The sequence below is a fragment of the Leuciscus leuciscus genome (genome assembly GCF_965113295.1).
Source record: "Leuciscus leuciscus genome assembly, chromosome: 1".
NCBI lineage: Eukaryota > Metazoa > Chordata > Actinopteri > Cypriniformes > Leuciscidae > Leuciscus > Leuciscus leuciscus.
Genome location: NC_138725.1, coordinates 31,700,454 through 31,720,985, shown reverse-complemented (window position 1 = coordinate 31,720,985; position 20,532 = coordinate 31,700,454). Strand labels below are relative to the sequence as shown.

At 37.5% G+C, this 20,532-nt stretch overlaps 1 protein-coding gene across 1 annotated transcript; it reads right to left on the bottom strand.

Moving 5' to 3' along the window:
• Nucleotides 1–325: 325 nt before the first annotated feature.
• Nucleotides 326–19,758, bottom strand: LOC309477239 (interferon-induced very large GTPase 1-like). Its single transcript, XM_082140424.1, is given in 8 exon segments — nt 326–6,259; nt 6,261–6,347; nt 12,227–12,303; nt 14,521–15,135; nt 15,285–15,317; nt 15,421–15,477; nt 16,125–16,286; nt 19,735–19,758. Coding segments are annotated over 7 exon segments (5,619 nt in total). The 5' UTR covers nt 16,168–16,286; nt 19,735–19,758; the 3' UTR covers nt 326–1,552.
• Between the last annotated feature and the right edge of the window lie 774 nt (nt 19,759–20,532).

Here is a 20,532-nt window from a genome sequence, read left to right as displayed (position 1 = left end):
ATCTTCAGTTGATTTCATCTAAGGCTATGGCTGGAAGTCCATTGTGGTTCTTGTGTTTCTGCTTCTTTTTCTTATTTTTTTTTTCTGTTCCTTATGTTTTTCTTCCCTTCAGAGATTCTGCTTGTTAACAGCAGGTGTTCATCACTAATGCGCAATCACCACTTAATTATCTCATCAATTTCAACACTGCTTCAGTGTTATTTTAACAGTATAGTGTTGCACACAATGAACAATGAGCCGTGTTATTATAACCCTGGGGATTTTGCTGTATACTATTTCATAAATCTCATTCTGACATGTTTCATTTATGTATGACTGACAAATATGGATCGCATTAAGTTTATTCATTTGTCTATGTTAAAACATACAACCAACATACTAAACATACATCCAAAACATACAACTGGATGGAAATGTTATATGCAATTTAAATTCATAAATCTTATATTTAGACATAAATGTTTTGTGTGTGTGTGTGTGTGTGTGTGTGTGTGTGTGTATGTAGATTGTTTAGCAATACAAATACATAGAGGTAATCACTCAAAACCAATTAATATGGTCAAGCAACCTTCATCGGGCCACTTCGGATGGACTCACCCCTTTCTTTTCATCCAAAGGTTTTCTTTATTGTGTATGTCTTTTATATAATCAAACACATGTACACAAGAAAAGCTGTAGAAATGTATAACCCCATTTCCAAAGGTTGCAACTTTTATAAAATGCAATAAATTCAGGAATCTGTGATTTATTTATTTTTTATTCCCTTGAAACTTATTTCACTAAAAAGTACAAAGAAAAGATTTCTAATGTTTTCACTAACCAACTTAAACTTTTTCTTGTAAATATAAACAACTTCTGATGCTGCGATAACACTCCCAAAAAATTGCGACAGAGGCAAACGTGGAAAGATTAAACTGTTTTAAAATAAGCAGGTGAATTGGTAATAGATGAGGGTATTGTAATGAAATGTAATGGATTTTTGCTTGTCATGTAATGTTAAGTTTATTTACTTGTTGAGTATAGGATTAATGATAAAACAAAATCTGGAAACTTGTTTTAACTTAAACTCAATCAGTTTTGTCAGTGATGTGTCAAGAAAATAGCCTATTAATTATAAACAAACACTGTGCACTGAAAACATGAAACATAATTTCTAATGTTATTAGATACTTCAAATTTAAATCAGTGCATAAGTTTCTCACAGTTTATTACAAAAAATATAGTATTTTAGTTTTCCTAATTGAAAATGTATTCAAACTGCTACAGAAGACTGCTACTTTCCACATAAATGAAAGCCTTTTGTTCCAACAACTATTATCTTAAAGAAGAGATCAGTTCACTGTGTGGAACACATACTGTCTTTTGAAACAGAGCGAAACAGAAACTCTTCTCTCTGATGTACAGTATTCTGTGAACTGAGGATTAAATGATTTCAGACTCACTGAAGTTATTTCAAACTGTGTTCTATAAATCAAAGACCTAAGACTTGTTTAACTAAATTTAAAGTTTTCATTTAGCAGACTCTTTTATCCAGCGACTTGCAAATGAGGAACTAAATGTATTTATCCAAACTCTCTAGAGCATCCTGTTTTGAGTATTTTTTCCATTCATCTGCTATCTTACCCTGTCCGTCAAATGTTTTACTGTAGTGTTTTTCCAGATCTTTCTGGAATCTGCACACAAACCACTTCCAGTAGGGCAGTTCAGAGAGATCAGGAGTGATGCTCCACTTTGCATAATCTTCTCCTGCTGTTCTGTATTCTCTCCAGAGAACTTTTTGTGATTCATTGGGATAAAAATATATATTGCTGTTTGCTACTGCTGATGTGCAGATATGGGCAGACAGGTTTTCTGTATTAGAGTAATATATTCCGCTTAGTCCAGTAACACGATGAAATGAAACACTGTGATCTCCATCATGGTTTTCTATGGTGTTTGTGCAGATGGCATTACAGAACGGACACTGAACCCAACAGCACTGACAGAAGTGATCAATCAGAATCTCATCTGGTCTGAACTTATAGTCCAGATTTACTGGAAAAGTCTTTGTGTTGAAACTACTACTGATGTCTGACACTATAGCAAGAAGTTCTTGTCTTATCACATCTTCTAGTAGAATGAAATCATCAACATCATCATGTTTCACTCCACTGAGGTCTTTTTCAGAGAAGATCAGCACATCTGAGAGCTGCTGTGTGAAACTCTTCAACCACAAACCAACATCTCCACTGTTCACTTGAACATGTTCAGTAGATTCTTGAGCTGCTTCCATGATCTTCTGCTGCAGAAGTTTAATGTTCTCCTTCATCTTGCGTAAAACACTGACACTAAACTTATCAGTGATGTACTGACTGACTTTATCTCTGATGAAATACTTGAAGTGATCTCTGGGATTATCAATGTAGTTCATGTATTTGACAAAATCCTCCTCTTCTGCCAGTGTCTTCAGGATGTGTTTCTCTAGATTTGATCTGTTTCCATTCAGTGATTCACAGTTTGTTTTCATTTCACCTGCTAGATCTCTGGCAGTCTTCTTGTAGACACTCTGCTCAATGGGCTCTTTAAGTTTCTGACAGATGATCTCTCCAAAAATGGCAGCTGATGTTGCTCCATGACAGTATTTCTGGAAAATACTATAGTACTCTGCTCTCTTCCTCTCTAAATAGAGAACAGGATCATTGGCTTCCTTGAACAGTCTTTGTTGGTCAGAGATCATCTTGTTTGCTCTCTTGCAGATGGATAGAACTAATATCATGAAGAATTCATTCTTGAACTTATAATTCACTGGTCCTTCCTGATGTTCTGCTACTCTCTTCTTGATGTAACCTGTGAGTTTTTGAATGCAGCTAATGTTGTAGCCCATCTTTGAAATGTTAAATGACTGAATCATTCTTTCTGTTTTCTGTTCAACATCTGTGATTAATGACTTGATTTCAGCTTCATTCTCTGGAGACAGAGTTTGAGTAGATCCAGATTTTCCTTTAACTGTTCGGCAAGCATCCTTTACAGCATCTTGCATCTCTTTTTTTGTGGACCTTTTGAAAATAACATACTCAGAAAAACTCAACACATTGAAAATATTGTATTCACTATCATCGTTTCTGTGCTCTACAGGGAGACATCCCTGATGGATGTCATTGAGGAGCCTTTTTACATCTGTCAGAATGTCAATGTCTTTGATTGCAGGAGTGTCTGTGATGATCTTCTTTACATACTGTTTCCAAAACACATCAAATTCTTTCTTTAGTGTTTCTTCATCATTTGCTTTGTCTTTGAGTTTTAAGGCAAGTGTTTTGCTCTTTTCATAGAGAGTGTTTTCATGATGTGTCTTCAGAGCATCAATCTTTTTCTTCAGGTCTCGCTGCTGAAGAATCTCGTTTAATTTCCTCTTTGTTTCTCTCACAATGTTTTCCTGAACATCTTTGATTTTGAGTTCAAATGATGTTTTCCAGTGAATCAGTATATCTTTATCTTTATCTTTGTCAAAGAATTTTGTTATTGATTTCTCCACTTCTTCACTTGTCTCCTTCAGTTCTCTTTGAAGAATAGTTTCCTCAACCTCATGAATTGCTTCATTTTCTATTTTGTTGTGTAGTTTGTTCTCAGTTTCCATCATGGCACTGCGAAGACTCCAGGACCACTTGCTGTATTCGGTCTCCAGTTTCCTGTAGGCTGAAATCTCCAGAGAATTTCTGAAGCTGAAGACGAATTGCTCCTTCAGTAAAGCCTCCCAGAGATCTTTAATACGATCTTTTAAATGTGTCAGCATTATTTTATCTGATTTTGCTGCATGAGACATAATAGTTTCCTTTAGTTCTTGAATATTCTCACAGTAGTTTGGGTTTGGTGGTGCCATTGGTGGGTTTCCCTCCCAAAGATGAGCAAAATACTTCACATCATTCCGTGCATCAAATCTAATGACATCACTGAAATATTCTGCATCATAGACTTCCTCTTCAGCAGCAAGTTTTGTCATCTCATCCAGTGTCTCCTCAAGTCGTCTCCTTCCCTCCTTATTTTTCTCTCCAGCTGTGACGTCTGAAACGTTCTGATGCACAAACACACAGCTGGGATTCAGCCTGACCTTCTTCATCCTCATGAGGACCTGAACAACAATCTGAAGAATTTCCTGCATCTCAGATGGGTTTTCTCCAAAGATGTTGATCAAGGTCAAGTTTGCAAGACCAACAACAAATGTGGCCAATTCATTGTCATGATGTCTTGGTGATCTTCCAGCCAGTTCTAGAGCATTTAGACCCTCAGTATCAACAACCAGAATATAGTCAAAGGTCATCTGTGTTTTCATCTCGTCTGAGACTCTGACCAGCTGCATGAAAGCTCCTCTGGTGCACCTGCCAGCACTGACGGCAAACTGGAGTCCAAACATGGCGTTCAGCATGGTGGATTTCCCAGAGCTCTGAAGCCCTAAAACTGACAGCACAAAGACTCTGGTCTGGTCTCCCAGTTTCTGAATGAGTTCATCTAGAACAGCAGAGATCCAGATCACAGGAACATGAGCAGCATCTCCATCCATCAGCTCCAGTGGAAATCCAGAGATCATCATCTCTGCTGCAAGACTCGGGAGAGAAGAGAAGTCAAACTGCAGGTCTTTTTTGTTCTTCTTCACAGATGAACATGATTCGTAGATCTGACCGATCTCCCTCATGATGTGCTGCAAACCAAAGGCTGCAGCTTGAAGTTCCTCAGATATTCTCTCAAGTTCTGCTTGTTCAGTTGTCAGTTCCTTGGATTTATCATAATTCTCTTTCAGTCTTACAACTGTTGACCACTTTTCATCATATTTTTTATGTATAGCAGAAAGGTCAGCAGAGATATATTCATCCAGGTGTATTTCAAGCAATTTCAGAAAATATATATTTTTATTTGCAGAATCTGAGTCAGTTTCATTTATAAAGTATTTCATAAACTCACTGATGTCAGACTCATGCTGCTGTTGACGAATTCTCGTCATTTCTGTGTGTTTTCTACTTTCCAGTTCTGTCTCATTTGCTCGAGGTCGATGTAGTTCTTTGTTCTTCTGACTCCACTGATGCCACAGTTTCCCCTGATGAGGCAGTAATGATTCTTTGATTTCTGTCAGATCTTTCTTCTCCAGTAAACTCATCATCTGCTGTGCTGCTTCTCTTCCTCTCTTGCAGTCATCATCATCTTCCTCATCTACTCTGATGTCTGAGTGTTTGGAAACATCTTCAAGTCTGAAAGAGGAAGTTGATTCTGAGAGACAATCATTTATAACTCTTCTGAGTTCTTCAGATACTTCTGACTGATTTCTGTCTTTCAGACCAATTTTGAATTTCCCTTTCTTCATCTCATTTACTGCAGATTCATCTTCTGTAAAAAGAAAAATGAATGGCTTTTGGTCCTTGTACAGGTTTTGGATTATTGCTGCACTTTTGTCATGCCTGTCGAGTCGTGGTAGAATAACAACATTGACTGAGGCCATTTCAGTGAGGAACTGCAGCTGTTTCTCATGTTCTCCAGCATCACCGTGTAGATTACAGAACGCAACACAGTCAGTGAATTTATCCGTGTTCTTCCCAGAGGGGCAGAACCAGGCGATCTCCACCACTCCATCCATCAGGACTCTGGTTCTGCTGCTACCTGGGCAGTTCCTGTGGAAGAACGTGTTGTGTTTCTCATTGATCAGACTGTTCATCAGCTGAGACTTGGATGAAGACACGGAGCCAAACCTGAAGAAAGACACCATTGGAGTTTGTGCCTTGTAGATCGGCTGGTTGTGACTGATGATCTCATTGTTGGTGTTTCTCCTCTTCCAGCTCTTGTTGATTTGTCTGAATGTCCAGAGAGGAAACTCAATCTGTTGTGTGTCTGGATCAGGAACAAGCAGAGGCAGAGCGTACTGACACTGGGACAGTTTGGTCACCATCAGCTGCTTCAGGAAACCATCAGCACAATGAAACACAGCCATCTGAACATCCATCGGGTGAATTTGCTCAGATACGCTTGTTCCTTTCTTGGATGAAGTTACATCTTTAAAAACATCATCAAAAATATCACCCTCATTTTCAGAGTTTTTGTCTCTTCGTTGTGTTTGATCCTGTTCTTTACCCTTATTAATATGTATGTATCTCGCTCTGTAGTCCATCATCAGGAGTTTTTGAAGGAAAGTCTGAATCAGTTCCTCTTCAGCACAAGATTCATGTGATTGTAATGAATGTGCTGTTAACTGAAGAACATCTACAGTTCTCAGTTTATTGTGTTGTCTGCCTTCAAGATGAAAGTCTGTGAAATAGATTCATTTGTTTAGTATCCTGTTGGAGGCATTGATCTGGTCTGACTGTTGTTTCCATGTCTTTGTTTTTTCCCTGTTAGATAAATAAACATCTATGTTGATTAGTGGTTTTAAAGAACTGAACAATACAATCATTCTAATCTAACAATTATTAGATTTTGTGAGAATGTTGAATTTTGTACAAAAAAGATCAATCTAGCAAAACCCAATGTCAGTTCAATTGTTTTGTACTCTTACAGTTTTTCTTATTTGCTTACACATTAGAATCCATTTATTTTACCCAAACATCAAAAACCATAATGTCATTTAGTGAAAAAAAACAGTCTATAAACTATAAACACTATTCCTATGTTTCAGATTCACAAGTCGCAATTGTGATAAATCGTTTTCTCAAAATTCCTTAAGCACATTTTAGTCAGGTTTTTCAGAGTAAGCTCTGAACATTTTGAATGTTACAACATTTTACTACAGTGTTTCTACATCCAATATAGCAAGTATTATGATACAAATTTCTCGTTTATTAAGAGTAGCCTATCGTTTGTAGAAAAATTTGGCTTATTTTGAAGAAACGGTCAAAAATCAAAACAAGTGTTTGAACAAGTACTACAATAAATTTCAAAATTTCCCTTCGCTTCTAAATTTGCTTTTCTAAATGTAATGAAAAATGTTAAAAGCACAATTCTAAAGCAAACTACTTTTAAAAACAAACAGTTCCCAAAACCAAGAGTTGCTTCTATTTAGGCAAATGCAAAGTGTAAAATCTAAAATAAATCTAATTTATAACAAATAAAGTATCTGGGGTTTCCTTTCTATCGGTCATTTTCGACATTGTGTCGAAATACCAACACCTCTGATATATTGGAAATTGCTGCCAATGGAATTGGTTTGTGGAATTTATATGCCAAGCCATGCCCCCAGACATACAGGTATGTAAGGCGAGCCTGCTGCACACAGTGGTTTTTTTTTTTTTTCTTCTGTGCCTAAGCCAGTGTCTCTTGTCTATGCGAAGCTGTCAGAGTTCGTATAGAGGACCCAAAAGCAGAGGTAATGCAATAAAGTTTATTTCTCCGTAACTTCAAACAAGGAGACTGCCGTCAATAGACGCAGATCTGTAATTAACAGAAATAATAATTCTTGACAGGTAGAAGGTAGGAGCTGTGGTTCCAGTGCAGGAGAGAGGCGAGCAGCAACTGAAAGCAGTCCCTGAGCCCGGAGCAAGTTACTCACAGACGGCTGGTAGGTGATGGTCCACAGACCGTAGGTGAACTGGGTAGAGAACAATGATGAATCTCCAACAATAACTCACAACATGATAGGACAAGACAGGGTATCTCTCATGAGAGTAAATACTGATGAGATAGAAACGAAAAGACAAAGCGAAAGCTCAACGTTCAACAATAATCTGACAAGGAAACAAAGAAAACAGTGACTAGAAGTAGCCGAGAGAATTAGAGGGGAAAAAGGATCAGGTGAGATGATAATCAGTGTAAGTGTTGATTACTATGGGTAACAGCTGCGGGTGAGGTGAGGAAGGAAAAACATGAATGGGAATGATTGAGTGTGTGCGCAGCGCGAGCGCTGAGATAATGAGGATCAGCTGAATGTGAGTGCGCGTGTGTGAATGATGGAAAATAAACAGAATGAAGAGACCGGTTCATGACAGAAGCAACTACCATTTACCTTGACAATGAATTTAATATGTTCCCTCTTTTTTATCCCGGTCAAAAAAAAAATAATAAAAAAAAAAAAAAATCAGTTGTAGGCGCAAAAGAGAGGACTGATTAATTCCAGCATATAGAGCATTACAATAGTCCAGTCTTGTTGAGATGACATAACAGTCTCCAAATCACAAAAAATCTGATCATTTTGGGGCTTACAAAGTCCCCTAAGCTGCGGAAAATTGGCTGATTTGACTGAGTTGATTTGTTTGTCAAATTGTAACTCAGGATCAAGGCTAACTTTCAGATTTTTTACTTTATCACAAATGTTATATTGAAGGGGGCCCAGGGTATGACTTAAATTATTTAAAAGGTGTGAAAGGCCAAACAGCATAACTTTAGTCTCTTTCTGATTTAGTTTAGTTGAAGGAAATTATTGTCCATTCAAGTCTTAATGTCCTCTAGCAAAGAGGACACTGAATCAGTATCTGATTTTAGAGGAAAATAAAGCTGAGTATCATCAGCATAAATATGATATGAAACTTTATGGGACTCAGAAATAAGACGCAGAGGGAGGAAATAGAGAGGAAATAAGGTTGGACCCAGAATGGAGCCCTGGGGAACCCCGCGAGTGACGGGAACTGAGCTTGATGAAAATTCTCCAATTTCCACCGAAAATGTCCTATTTGTCCTATATGCAATGTAAGAACACTCCTGTCCTTTGAGCGGAGATTACTGTCCTTCTGGCGAAGGACACAATAGAGTCTGTCCCTTTGGCCGAGATGAAGAAAGGGTTTTACAGCCCTTCATTGTACCCAAGAAAGGAGGTTGGTTGAACGTAATCTTAGATCTGCAAATTTTGAACCGGACTCTGAACAATCTTTTGTTCAAAATGCTTATGCAGATGTGTTCAACATCAAGATTGGTTCATGGCGATAAACCTGAAGGACACAAACTATCATGTCTCGATCCTTCCAAGACCACTGACTGGCACAGACCATTTCCACCTTTCCATGCCTTTCCACTGGCATAGACCATTCCTACAGTTCGCTTTTGAAGGTTGTGTAAATCAGCATCTTCAATTGTGCAGCTGATGCACTCTCGTGACAAGTTACGCTCCGTGGAGAGTGGAGACTCCATTTCCAGGTTGTCCAGCTGATATGGAGTCAATTCAGAGAAGCATAGGTAGACCTGTTTACTTCCCAGGAATCCTCCCACTGTCCACTGGGATATTCCCTGATGGAGGCCCCCTTGGCACACAGTTGTCCCTGGGGCCTCAGCAAGTATGCATTTTCCACTGTGAGCCTGATTGCACAGACTCTGTGCAAAGTCAGGGAGGAAGAAGAACAAGTCCTAATGCCTAAGTCCTAAGACGTGGTTCTCGGAGCTCACACTAATGGTGTCGGCCACTCCCTGCTGAATTCCCCTGTGGAAGGACCTTCTTTCTCAGTGGCAGTGCACAATCTGGCACCTGTGCCCAGACCTCTGGAACCTCCACGTCTGGTCCCTGGATGGAACGAGGTGGACTTCAGAGGACTATCATCAATCTTCAGCTGTGAGGCTGCAGATTAATGATTGACTTCAGGCTAGAGCTCCTTCTACCAGGCGGTTCAATGCCTCTTGCAGTCAGTCGAGCTTAGCACCCTTTCTATAAAGACAGCCCTCCTGGTTACGCTCACCTCTGTCAAGAGGTTGGGGGACCTACAAGCCTTATCCTTTAGTGATTAGTGCCTGTATTTCTGGCCGTATTTCTTGAGACCCTGGCCTGGATATGTGTCCAAAGTAGAGCTGAAACAACTAATCGATTTAAATGGTTTATTAAAATAGTTGTCAACTAATTTAGTCATCGATTAGTTGCTAAATAACTTTTATTTGCCGTAAGCGGCTCATTTCGTGCATATTTTAAATCTGCGGTGACCAAAGTGTGGCAGTAATGAGCCACCGGAGGTTTTACTCAGCCAGTACAGCAGGAGAAGTAGCGAATAGCCAATAGCTGGCCTTGTTTTATGTCACGTGCTTCCCGCACAGTCTCTGCAGCATTCAGCGAGATGGCGGAGGCAGCAGTGGAGTAAGCTCGGGAAAGAAAAAGAAAAAAGCGGAAGATAAAACTAATCGAACGAAGCAGCATTCGGCAGTTTAGGATATCGCACAAGATTTGTCAACAAAGAAAATATTTCATCACTGGAGAGTTTATTTTTCGACACCATCGATTTTGATTAATATGCGCGAGGGAGAGAGAGAGCAAGACAGCGCTCGGGTGAGTGCGCGCGCGCGGCCGGGGCTCTCTCTCTGCTCGTTCTGCCCTGTCAAGTGCGCCCTGTTAAACTGACAGGACTTAAAAACACATGCAAATGATACACTTTCACTCTATGATGGTTAAACTCTGCAATTAATCATTTTTTCTCTGAACTAATGTTTTGGTAGGAACGAAAGTTTACATCGTATGTTTCTCCGGAATCAGCCAGCGCAAAGGACGTCTATATTCCGATTGGTTGCTGGCGTTTGCCGCTGAACCGCGTCATAGCTCATTACCATAAAGTTGAGCTACTTTCAACTTTCTGATTGATTTCACAGCATAAGCTATAAAGCTGTTTCCCAGGTATAAGCTGTGTGTTTACAGGAAAAAATAAAATAAAATGCAATTTACTGCAACTGTATTCTGTTTTATTCTTATTCTTCGTGAAAATATGTTCTGCAAGATTCCTTAACAAGCTTTGTTCGGGATGTTAAACTACTTTAGGAGCCCAAAGGACTGCCATGGTGAAAACATTATTTGAAATCTCCTTGTGAAATTTGCTAGAGTACGTATGGGTCAGTGTTTTGATTGCAGAAGAGTTCGACAAAGGATTACTAACACATAATAAAACACAACTCCAGGTATGTTTTTGATGAGGATATGACAATGCAAAATGGTTAAAATCTCTAAAAAGTATATATGTTGAATGATAAAGACCCTTTGTTAATAATTTACTTGGGGAAAAAATGGGCAAAACTAAAATATAAGTACATAAGCCGATTAATCGATTAATCATAAAAATAATCGTCCGATTAATCGATTATCAAAATAATCGTTAGTTGCAGTTGCAACCCAATGTCTTCCCCTAGAAGCTCCATCACCAGTCATTGTGAGGCCGGTAGTCTCCCCCGCGTTAGGTGGAGCCCGCCACAGGTACTCTTCCCTATGTAGTACTACCCTCTGGTGAGTCCATAGAATGTGTTTTCCACATGCTAACCTACCCCTTTGGGTACCTGAGTTCGTTGGTAGGTCGTGAGTTAGCGTAGTTGCACTTGCTGTTGGCACACTGAGGCAGTTCAAGTTATTTTAGTATAGGGACCTCTAGTGTCGGTATTTCAACACAACATCGAAAGTGACTGACAGAAAGTGAACGTCTCATTTACTGACGTAATCCTCGTTCCCTGATGGAGGGAACGGAGATGTAGTGTCCTGCCAGCCACAACTTGAACTGCCTCTGAGGGGTTGAGACACTGTCTTGTCTCCTCAGAACAAACCTAAAGTGTGTAGTGCAGCCGGGCCGTCTTATATACCAGGATGTCTGGGGGCATTGGCCTTTTCTGAATACATCAGAGATGTTTGGGGCTCTCAAAAGAGTGACCACTAGTGTCTGTGTTTCAACACAACATCTCCGTTCCCTTTCTCAGGGAACGATGGTTACGCCAGTAACCGAGACATTGATACATTAACAATGTTTTGTTTTGTATCAATATGACCAATTTGGTTTATACCAATTTATCATTGTTTCTTATGATTTCTTTCTTTTTTTCTTTCTTTTTTTTTTTTTTTGTTTGTTATTCAGACATGAGAATAATTTTGATTCTAGTGATTTATATTTGGTCCACTTTATATTAAGTGGCTTTAAGTACTATGTACTTACATTGAAATTAATAATTTAATATAATGGACTAATTGTGTACATGTTTTACATTGTACTTATATTTTGAAAATACCTGCATGTAATTACAGCTGTAATTAATTTATGTAATTACATTTGTAATTACACTGTTGACCCTTCCCTTACACCTTAACTCACCTTTAAAGCTACCCATACCACTACACCTGTCCCTAACCTTACCAGTATCACACCTCAGTAGCATCAAAGGTGTTTTACAATACAACATGAACACAATAAGTGCAATGTACTTATTTTTTCGATGGAAGTACATAGTACTTAAAGCCACTTAATATAAAGTGGGATCATATATTTACATTGAACACTTCAAAAGGGTATTTTTTATTTTATTTTATCAATGCAGCCAATATTTAATGTGCACTCACGCCATGTTTTTCTCCAGTCTCTGATGTTGTAGTGTCTTCCATTCTTTCTTTATTGATTGTGGGTTCTGAACAACATGCTTTAAGGAAGCAGAAATAAAAACAAATTTTTAAAGAAAGACTTTCAACAGCTTAGAAAATTATTGTTGTACAAATTAATGTTATGTTGCAGTTGCACATCTGTTGTCTGTTTAAATGAATGTACAGTTCTGCCAGTTCTCATAAAATTCTGAGATAATTATGTCCTTAAGACTAAAGCAGAATATCTCAAAGAAAATAATGTCTTATTATTATTATTATTATTACTACAAATTAATGTAATTATTTATTTATTTTGAAAAAAGGAGCACCAGCTAAGGCTTCTTCAGTAGTCATGGCAACCAAATTATATTTTAATATCACTGCTACCTATATGACCAATATTAGGTCTGTCTCTCAAACCTGACAGTCTTATATAAATGTTGTTTTCTTGTTGAAAGGATTCAAAGCAAACGTTTAATTATGTAAAACAGACATAGGTAGTGTCTAATCTAGATAGACTGAATCTGACTAACCAGGGGTGCGTTTCCCGAAAGCATTGTTAGCCAACTATGGTCGCAAGTTCCGTCGTTATCAGCATAGTTCAACGATTTGGTGTTTCCCGAAACCATCGTTCCAACGAACGTTCGCAAACAGCATCGCAAACTTGTGTGGTTGGAACGACAGCTCTCGAGCTGTGGTTAGATGCATAGTTTCTAGTTTACATGAGATGTAGACTGAATAAATCCTTATCTTTAGCAAAATAAGCAAGCTGACATTCAGTACAACCTGTGTTATTTATTTAGAATACATACAAATGTAATTTACGTCTTTTAGTTTGTCAAGAGATTTAAAGCACCGTTTTTGAAGACTGCGCATGTGCGAACGTGCTGTAAGAACGAGCCAAATATTGAGTCTGGTAATAAAGCAAAATAACTGAGAAAAATTAGAAATGGTCTTCAGATGCCATGTCTGTAACTTATATGACAAAATCTAGCGTTAATTCAATCTCAAACAGATTAATTAAAATAAGTTATTAGTCCACCGCGATACGTCATAAACCAACGTGGTTGAACGATACTTTGCGACATACGGTTTCGGGAAACAGTCGTGACTAGCTAGTTGATTTCTCCAACGATGCATCATACTATGGTAGTTAAGCAGCGAGCTAAATAGTTGTACGGGAAACGCACCCCAGGGCTGCGTTTCCCAAAAGCATCGTAAGCCTAAGTTGATCGTAAAAACGATTGTACGACTGATCTTAATATTATGGTCTGTTTCCCAAAAGCATCGTAGCTTAAGTTGCACTTGAAAATCTTTGTAGAACTACGAGTGCTCTGGAGTAATCGTACATCCCCAAGTGCATCGTAAGAAGACAGATTTATGAGGACACCTGCAGGACAACCGGCAGATTACACCTTTAACTTTATTCAAATGCAATGTGATTATAATATAAGGTTTTGATTGTACTTTATTGTACACTTTATTACTCTTTTTGTTGTTGGTTAAATTAATGTATAAATTAAATAATTAAAAAGGTCAGAAAGCAAAAAAAAAAAAATTGAAATAATTTAATCTAATAATTTTAATCAAAATTAAATAAATGAAAAAAAATCCTTTAAATCTGTTAAAAATTACATATTTGTTTCGCTCTATCTCCTCTAAAAGGACATTAATTTCATCTTTTTGAAAGGTATCTTTTCTTGTTTTTTTGTGTGTTTTTTTCAGCCATTTTGTCAGTGCCTCCGCCTGTAGGTGCTTTATATAGATCTTGATTGCTAATCCACAACAGATGACAATTATTAGGTTAAACGTTCAGAATACGATTCCATATAAGGTTATATTTCAGCACTTCGCGAATGGACAGCAACTCTTAAGTAGCACGTAGAGCGCGTTCTCGCGCGTTCACGTTAAGTGCGTTTTTGGGAAACACTCGTGGAATTGCTGCGAGCGTTCGTAACCTTGCACATAGAAAGCGCTCTTAAGAGCTAAGATACATCGTTATCGGGAAACCCGGCCCAGCCTAATTAAATTAATTCATTTTAAAACCTAAATCTAATCTAAATTTAAAATATAATATAATATTGAGCTGGTGTATCAGATGCAGGTCTATTTGTACTAGTATATTTGATTCTATAATTGTATGGTTATATAATTTTGAATCAAAGTAATAATCAAAGAATAAAAAAAATAAAAAATAAAAATAGAGTAGCATCAGGGGTAAACACATCAGAATAAACAACATGTGAAACATCAGGAAACCAAATCTGTGTTCTTACCACTTTGAGATTCACTGTTTTTCAGGCCTTCTCTCTCTTTTAGCATTGTGTTATACATCTCTCCTGTGTAACACTGCTGTTTATTCTCATTAAACAGAAGCTCAATCTTGTTCATCAGTTCTCTCATCTCTGATTGGTTGTTCATCATCTTGTTGCAGGAGTGAAATCTTCCTCCACATTTCTCCAGCAGTTGCTCCAGAACAGGGTCTTTCTTCAGATAATCTTTTATTGTGTCACGGTCTTCTTCTCTCTCGTAGGTGAAGAGAATCATCACAAACTGAAAAACCTTGTCTCCAAACACTTTCTGAAGCCAGTCAAGACCCATCTTATCAGCATCTGTTAACTGACCCAGTCGCACAACAAAGATGAAGACATGGATTTCATGTTCATTCACTAGTTGATCAATGAGATGATCCACAGAGTCAGTCTCATGTAAGTCAATCATGTTGATCAAGGAGATGTGATGTTCTGATATCTCCTTTTGTAAAGGAACAATCCTGGGTGTTTCTACAGTTTTAAATGGCTTGTCTTCTCCAAGCAGAATGTTTTCAGGTTCAAACTGGACAGATGCAGAGTTTCCAAACAGTACAACTGTCATCTCTGACTCCTTTAGACCTAAATAAACAACAACAAAAAATCCAGAATTTAATCCACACAGTGCACCACAATAAATGATCTGATCAGTGTTGCAAAGTGTCATATAAATTCAGTATTAGTTTTATATCACACTTTTTTGTTGCGATAAAATAATTAAATTGTCTTACTGTCTGTGCGATCCAAATCTGGACTTCTGCCAACTGCAAAACAAACAACACACACATTATGTAATAAAAAAAAAAAAAACAGCAGTGCAAGCAATTTAAATCTATAAACAGTTAATAATTTCATAAAGATACTTACACTTGGGGGGGTTTATTTGCATGCTGTTTCTTCTTCTGCGAGAAGTCTGAACAACTGCTGCAGAGCACAAAGCATTAAAACAAAGCTTTAGACAGTCAGTACTATGTTAAGTAGTAATGCAATGTGGATTATGTAAGTGAATTACAAAAATCAAATACTTTTAATTAAAAAGAATGTAAATGAATTACAGTTAAATGTGAATGATCTGATTACAGTTACTTTTTATGGATTACATGACCATTTCTTGATTACAATATCTATCAACCCAATTTTCCAGGTTTTTCATACATGGGAAACGTGTTTTTTTCTGGTGGATTTTTTTTGTACTATTAATTTTAATGTCGAAATTTAGACATTATCGTTCAAATTTCCCATTTTTGCTTTTTTAACAAATAATAACTTTAAGAAATATTCCCGGGAAAAGAAAAAGTTACCAAAAATGAAAAATGTAAATCCTTTTTTTTTTTTTTTTAACTCAATTGCATTATTGAGCAACACAACACATTCTTTGGACCCTTGAAACTTTGACACCGCCCGTTCAGTTTGGTAATCAAATGCAGTTGTCACTCTCAATAATAACTGAAGTGTGTGAACATATTTAACACCATACAACAGGACTGACAACCATATTTTGCAGCTGAATAGGCCAAGATCACATTAGGAGGACTGATCAAGAAAGTCTCATGCACACTTTATGTACTCACATTCGCTTTCCTTGTTGGCCATTGTGTCGTCCACTGATGACATCGGTGCCTTTATTTAGTGCTGAATAAACACACTTGGCATCTGAGCTTCCTTTGAGCCATTTCACTGCTCATTGTCCTCCTGGCATTTACATTCATTCAGGGTTGAACAACTGTTTGGTTCTACCAAAATAAATAAATAAAACAAATAAGCTAAACATTTGAGAAGTGACATTGGAAGCACAACAATAAATGTTTTTGTACACTGTAAAAAATGTTACTGCTATTTACTTAAAATTATGGTAACAATATTACACATACTATTTTTGAGTAGTTAAGCTTGATTTCATTCATGGAAATCTACCTGAATAAATCATGTAAAATGCCCTAATTTATTTAGACATAATGAATTAATTTTTTTTAGTGAAACGTGCTTTTTTATTTTAAGTATTTTTTATTCTCAAAATTGTGTGAAGTCAAGTGAATGGATATGACCTGTTTATATTTAACTATGAGATATATTGTTTTATAATTAGACTGTATGCTGCTAGGACAGCACAGAATCAAACATGTTACTGCACTTTCATTAGCAGAGTTATTGCTACATGTATAAAACAATATGCTTCAGTAAATTAAAAAATTGCAGTTATTCACAACCTAACCATAAGCCCTACTCTTCTGCACAATGGTAACAATCAAAACTTTAACATAATAGAAACTCTTTCAAATGTCAAACATACCTGAACATTAAACATTAACAGATGTTTCCCTTTACTCGAAAACACATGAAATAACACTTTATTTCAAGATTTACTCTCCATTTCCAGCCATGTGCAAAGCATGCTGGGAACAAACAATGGTGTCTCTAAATAAAACCGCATAAATGAGCTAATTCTCTTAAAATAACTAGGTAGCCCCTTTTCCTTAATTTTATGAGGTTTATCAGTTCCTCAATTCAAGCCTTAAAATTGTGTATGTTTCCTTGAAAAAATTAGGAAAATGCATCTCTTGGTGTTATTAGTGAAATGTTCTCAATATTTTCAACAAAAACTGAGCCACAATTTTATTAATAAAATATACATAATATTTTTAATGATCACCTACATTTTTTTAATGAAAATTACAAGACTCATGATTCATTTTTTACAGTGTAATACCTTACCAAAAAAAAAAAAAAGAAAAGAAAAAGGCTAGGAAATGCATCATAATAAAGAAGACAAGTGACATGTAAAACTGGTTTGGAGGTTGGGTGTATGATTTGTAAAGCAACAGCAGGCATTACTGACATTTGTTCTAATAGATCACTTTACAGTGCAGAAACACTTTACAAAACACCCTGTGCACTTTTACCTCGGATTTAAAGTTAACAGCATCTACGTTCACATTAGTCTCTGTCTGTTTGATTGTCTCTGGTCAGCATTCGTCAAGAGTCTAACATTTCTAGCGTAGGAAAGATGGTTCAGTAAAACATCTGAATTAAACATCCTCAGGATTATCCCAAGATAACCAGAGTCAGTCTGACCAGACTTACAACCAGCTAAGACACACAACACAGTCCTCTACAGCCCCCCCAAAAAGACCAACACAGACCCTTGTTGTCAACGGATTTCGGCAAAGACCCCAACAACCAGTAACTATGTTTACATGCACTCGAATAATATGTTAGTAATCGGACCAATGGCTCAATCAGACTGAAAATACTTCATATTGAGCTTGATCCGAAATTTCTAAAAACTGAAAGGGGTGGTGTTAGACCTGAAATAATCCGATCAACAGGACAAAATTAAACATGTAAATTCCTGATTATGACTATGTTCTCAATTGGATTCAAAAATACCTTGCACATATGTGCAGTGCCATGATGTGTATGTTTACATGTTTTACATCACACAAACATGCATATGATTATTTACATCTCATGTCTTACGAATCGGCCAGTGGAAATCTGAGTATTTACCCGTATTTTCCAGAAAGTCGCACTGTGGCAAAATTGCATTGAGAAAAAAATATATATAAGTCGCATTTTTTATTACATTCATATTAATGTGAAATACCAGTGCATAACATATAATGTTTTCAGATAAACAGTATTTATTATTAATGCCACGTCTAAATGAATTTACAAAACAAAAGTGACGTGCACAGAGATTCTCCTCTGCCGGCAGCGCCCTGTTCAAGAAACACTTCTGTAAACCTTTTCCTCCAGCTCAGGCCAAGAGGCTTTGTGTCCCTAGCCGCGTTTCCACTGTCGGGCCAGGGCTTTAAACAGGCCGTGCCGGGCTGATAGCCTCGGGCTAATAGCACCAGGCCTGCGTTTCCACTGTCGGGCCAGAAGCTCCACAGCGCTTCACTAAAACACGCCCGTAACACGCCTCTCTGGAACAACGTCACACTAACCCATCATTTCACCAACAAATGGAAGTTTTATCAGAAAACTAATCAGAAATCACTGGAAACAGCGTTGAAAACAAACATGATAAAAGCGGTCGTTTGCTGGCATTTTTGTTGTTTACTTGAATATTTAAAACCCAAGCATCGATGTTTTACCACAGGTTTACAATAAAAAGTGATACATTGATCATAATGAATTAATTTATGTCAAAATTGCACATTAGTCACTCAGAAATAAATTACCGTTAGGTCTATTTCACAAAAGAAAGAGGACACACTTACTTCTTCAGTCGCGTCTGTTACTGTTTATCTGGTAGTTACAGGACATATTTACATCACATTTAGAAAGAATGATAATTTCTACAAATATATGCCACCAAAATACGACCTGAGGAGCTTTAGCACTCTCTCGACTCCCATACAGATATTTTCAGTCAGAGAAACAGAGGAAGCTCCCGAAAAAAAAGTTGCTTTATTTTATGATAGTCCGGTATAAAGAGACGAGATGTAGGCTACTGACAGATAAAATAAAAACATGATTGTGATAGCCTTTATGATTGGTCTGATTTCTTCAAGTGTATGTTTTTTTACTATGCGTATCTTCAAGCATGAACGCGAGTTAAATTATTTTAAAAGTCTTTAATGCTGACAGAATCATCCGGCGCTGCCGTCTCCCGACTCAGGTAAACTCCGCCTCTGTTCGTAACCACTCCTCTAGCCCGAGCTGGCCCGCTCTGGCCCAAGGTATTCGACGGGCCAGAAATCCTGGCCGCTGGCCCCGAGTAAGCCCCGATCAAGCCCCGGAAGTGACAGTGGAAACGCGACTGGCCCTGGCACGCACTAGCATGGCCCGGCCCTGGCCCGACAGTGGAAACGCGGCTCATGATTAGCTCCTTTATTCTTCAGTTTACTAAGTGTTATTTCACCTTCTCGCCAGTCTCTCACCAATTCTTCGCTTACACCAAATTTGCATTTTTCTAAACGATTGGGGTTTTTGTGTGCACACTGTAAACAACTGACTCACAGTGACATTATTGCGGTGGCTTTCTAGCCACTACACATGCGCTGAAGTTTTATTTGGAATACATGTAATGTGAATCGGATTGCACCGTTTAAGGGGTTGTATAAATAGAACATACAGAGTCTGAAATCGTATTAGATTCATTCTGACTGACAGAAATGAATGCATGTAAACACACCCAGTGAGACGTCTGTTGTCAGGCAAACTATATCCACTTACTACAGTATGATTTCAGCTGTTTCTGTCATGGCCCATGTCTGTCTCCCAGGTGATTGAGCTGCTTTGACCTAGTGCTGTATTTATGATTTTATCATCAGTCACACTGTGCTCATTCTGTAAAGCCAGAGGAGAACTAAGACGGCTTTCTCCACTACTAACATTTGTTTTGAATTAAACTGCCTTACACCCAATGACAATCTTTACGATTAAACATTCAGCTGCAAATTGCAATTTAAAAAAATAAAAAGATCATTTAGATTTTATGATATTTTAATATAGTGTATACATGTTACCAAAATGAAAGAGACTACCATTATAGACAGTACTTGCATTTATAATGCTTGTTATATCTTAAACTGTTCTATATTTACATAACATGTTTTACATTATAAAACACATTCACTAAAGAAAGCTATAAAGAAAGGCGATACCTGCGTGTCGAGGTGTCGTTGAATCTCTTTGAGCAAGGAAGAAGTTTCTCAGTGTTTACAGGAGGGTGGAGTCTGTGAACTTCAGTTGCCTTTTCTCCCTCCGGCATGTGAAAGAATGTACGTATCCAGAATGAACAAAACAAGATGACAAAACAATCTACAGAGGATGGTTCCAATCTACAGAGGGGGAAAAACATTCAAAATAACACAAGAAAGACCAAATAAGAAAAAAATAGCAAATAAATATTGAACAATTGCAAGTGAATTCTTCTATAAGTGCACAAAAAAATCCTCAGTGTTAAATTACCACTGCTCAGTGTTTATATGGGAACCACCAGCAGGGTGTTAAAGTAACACTGAAGCAGTG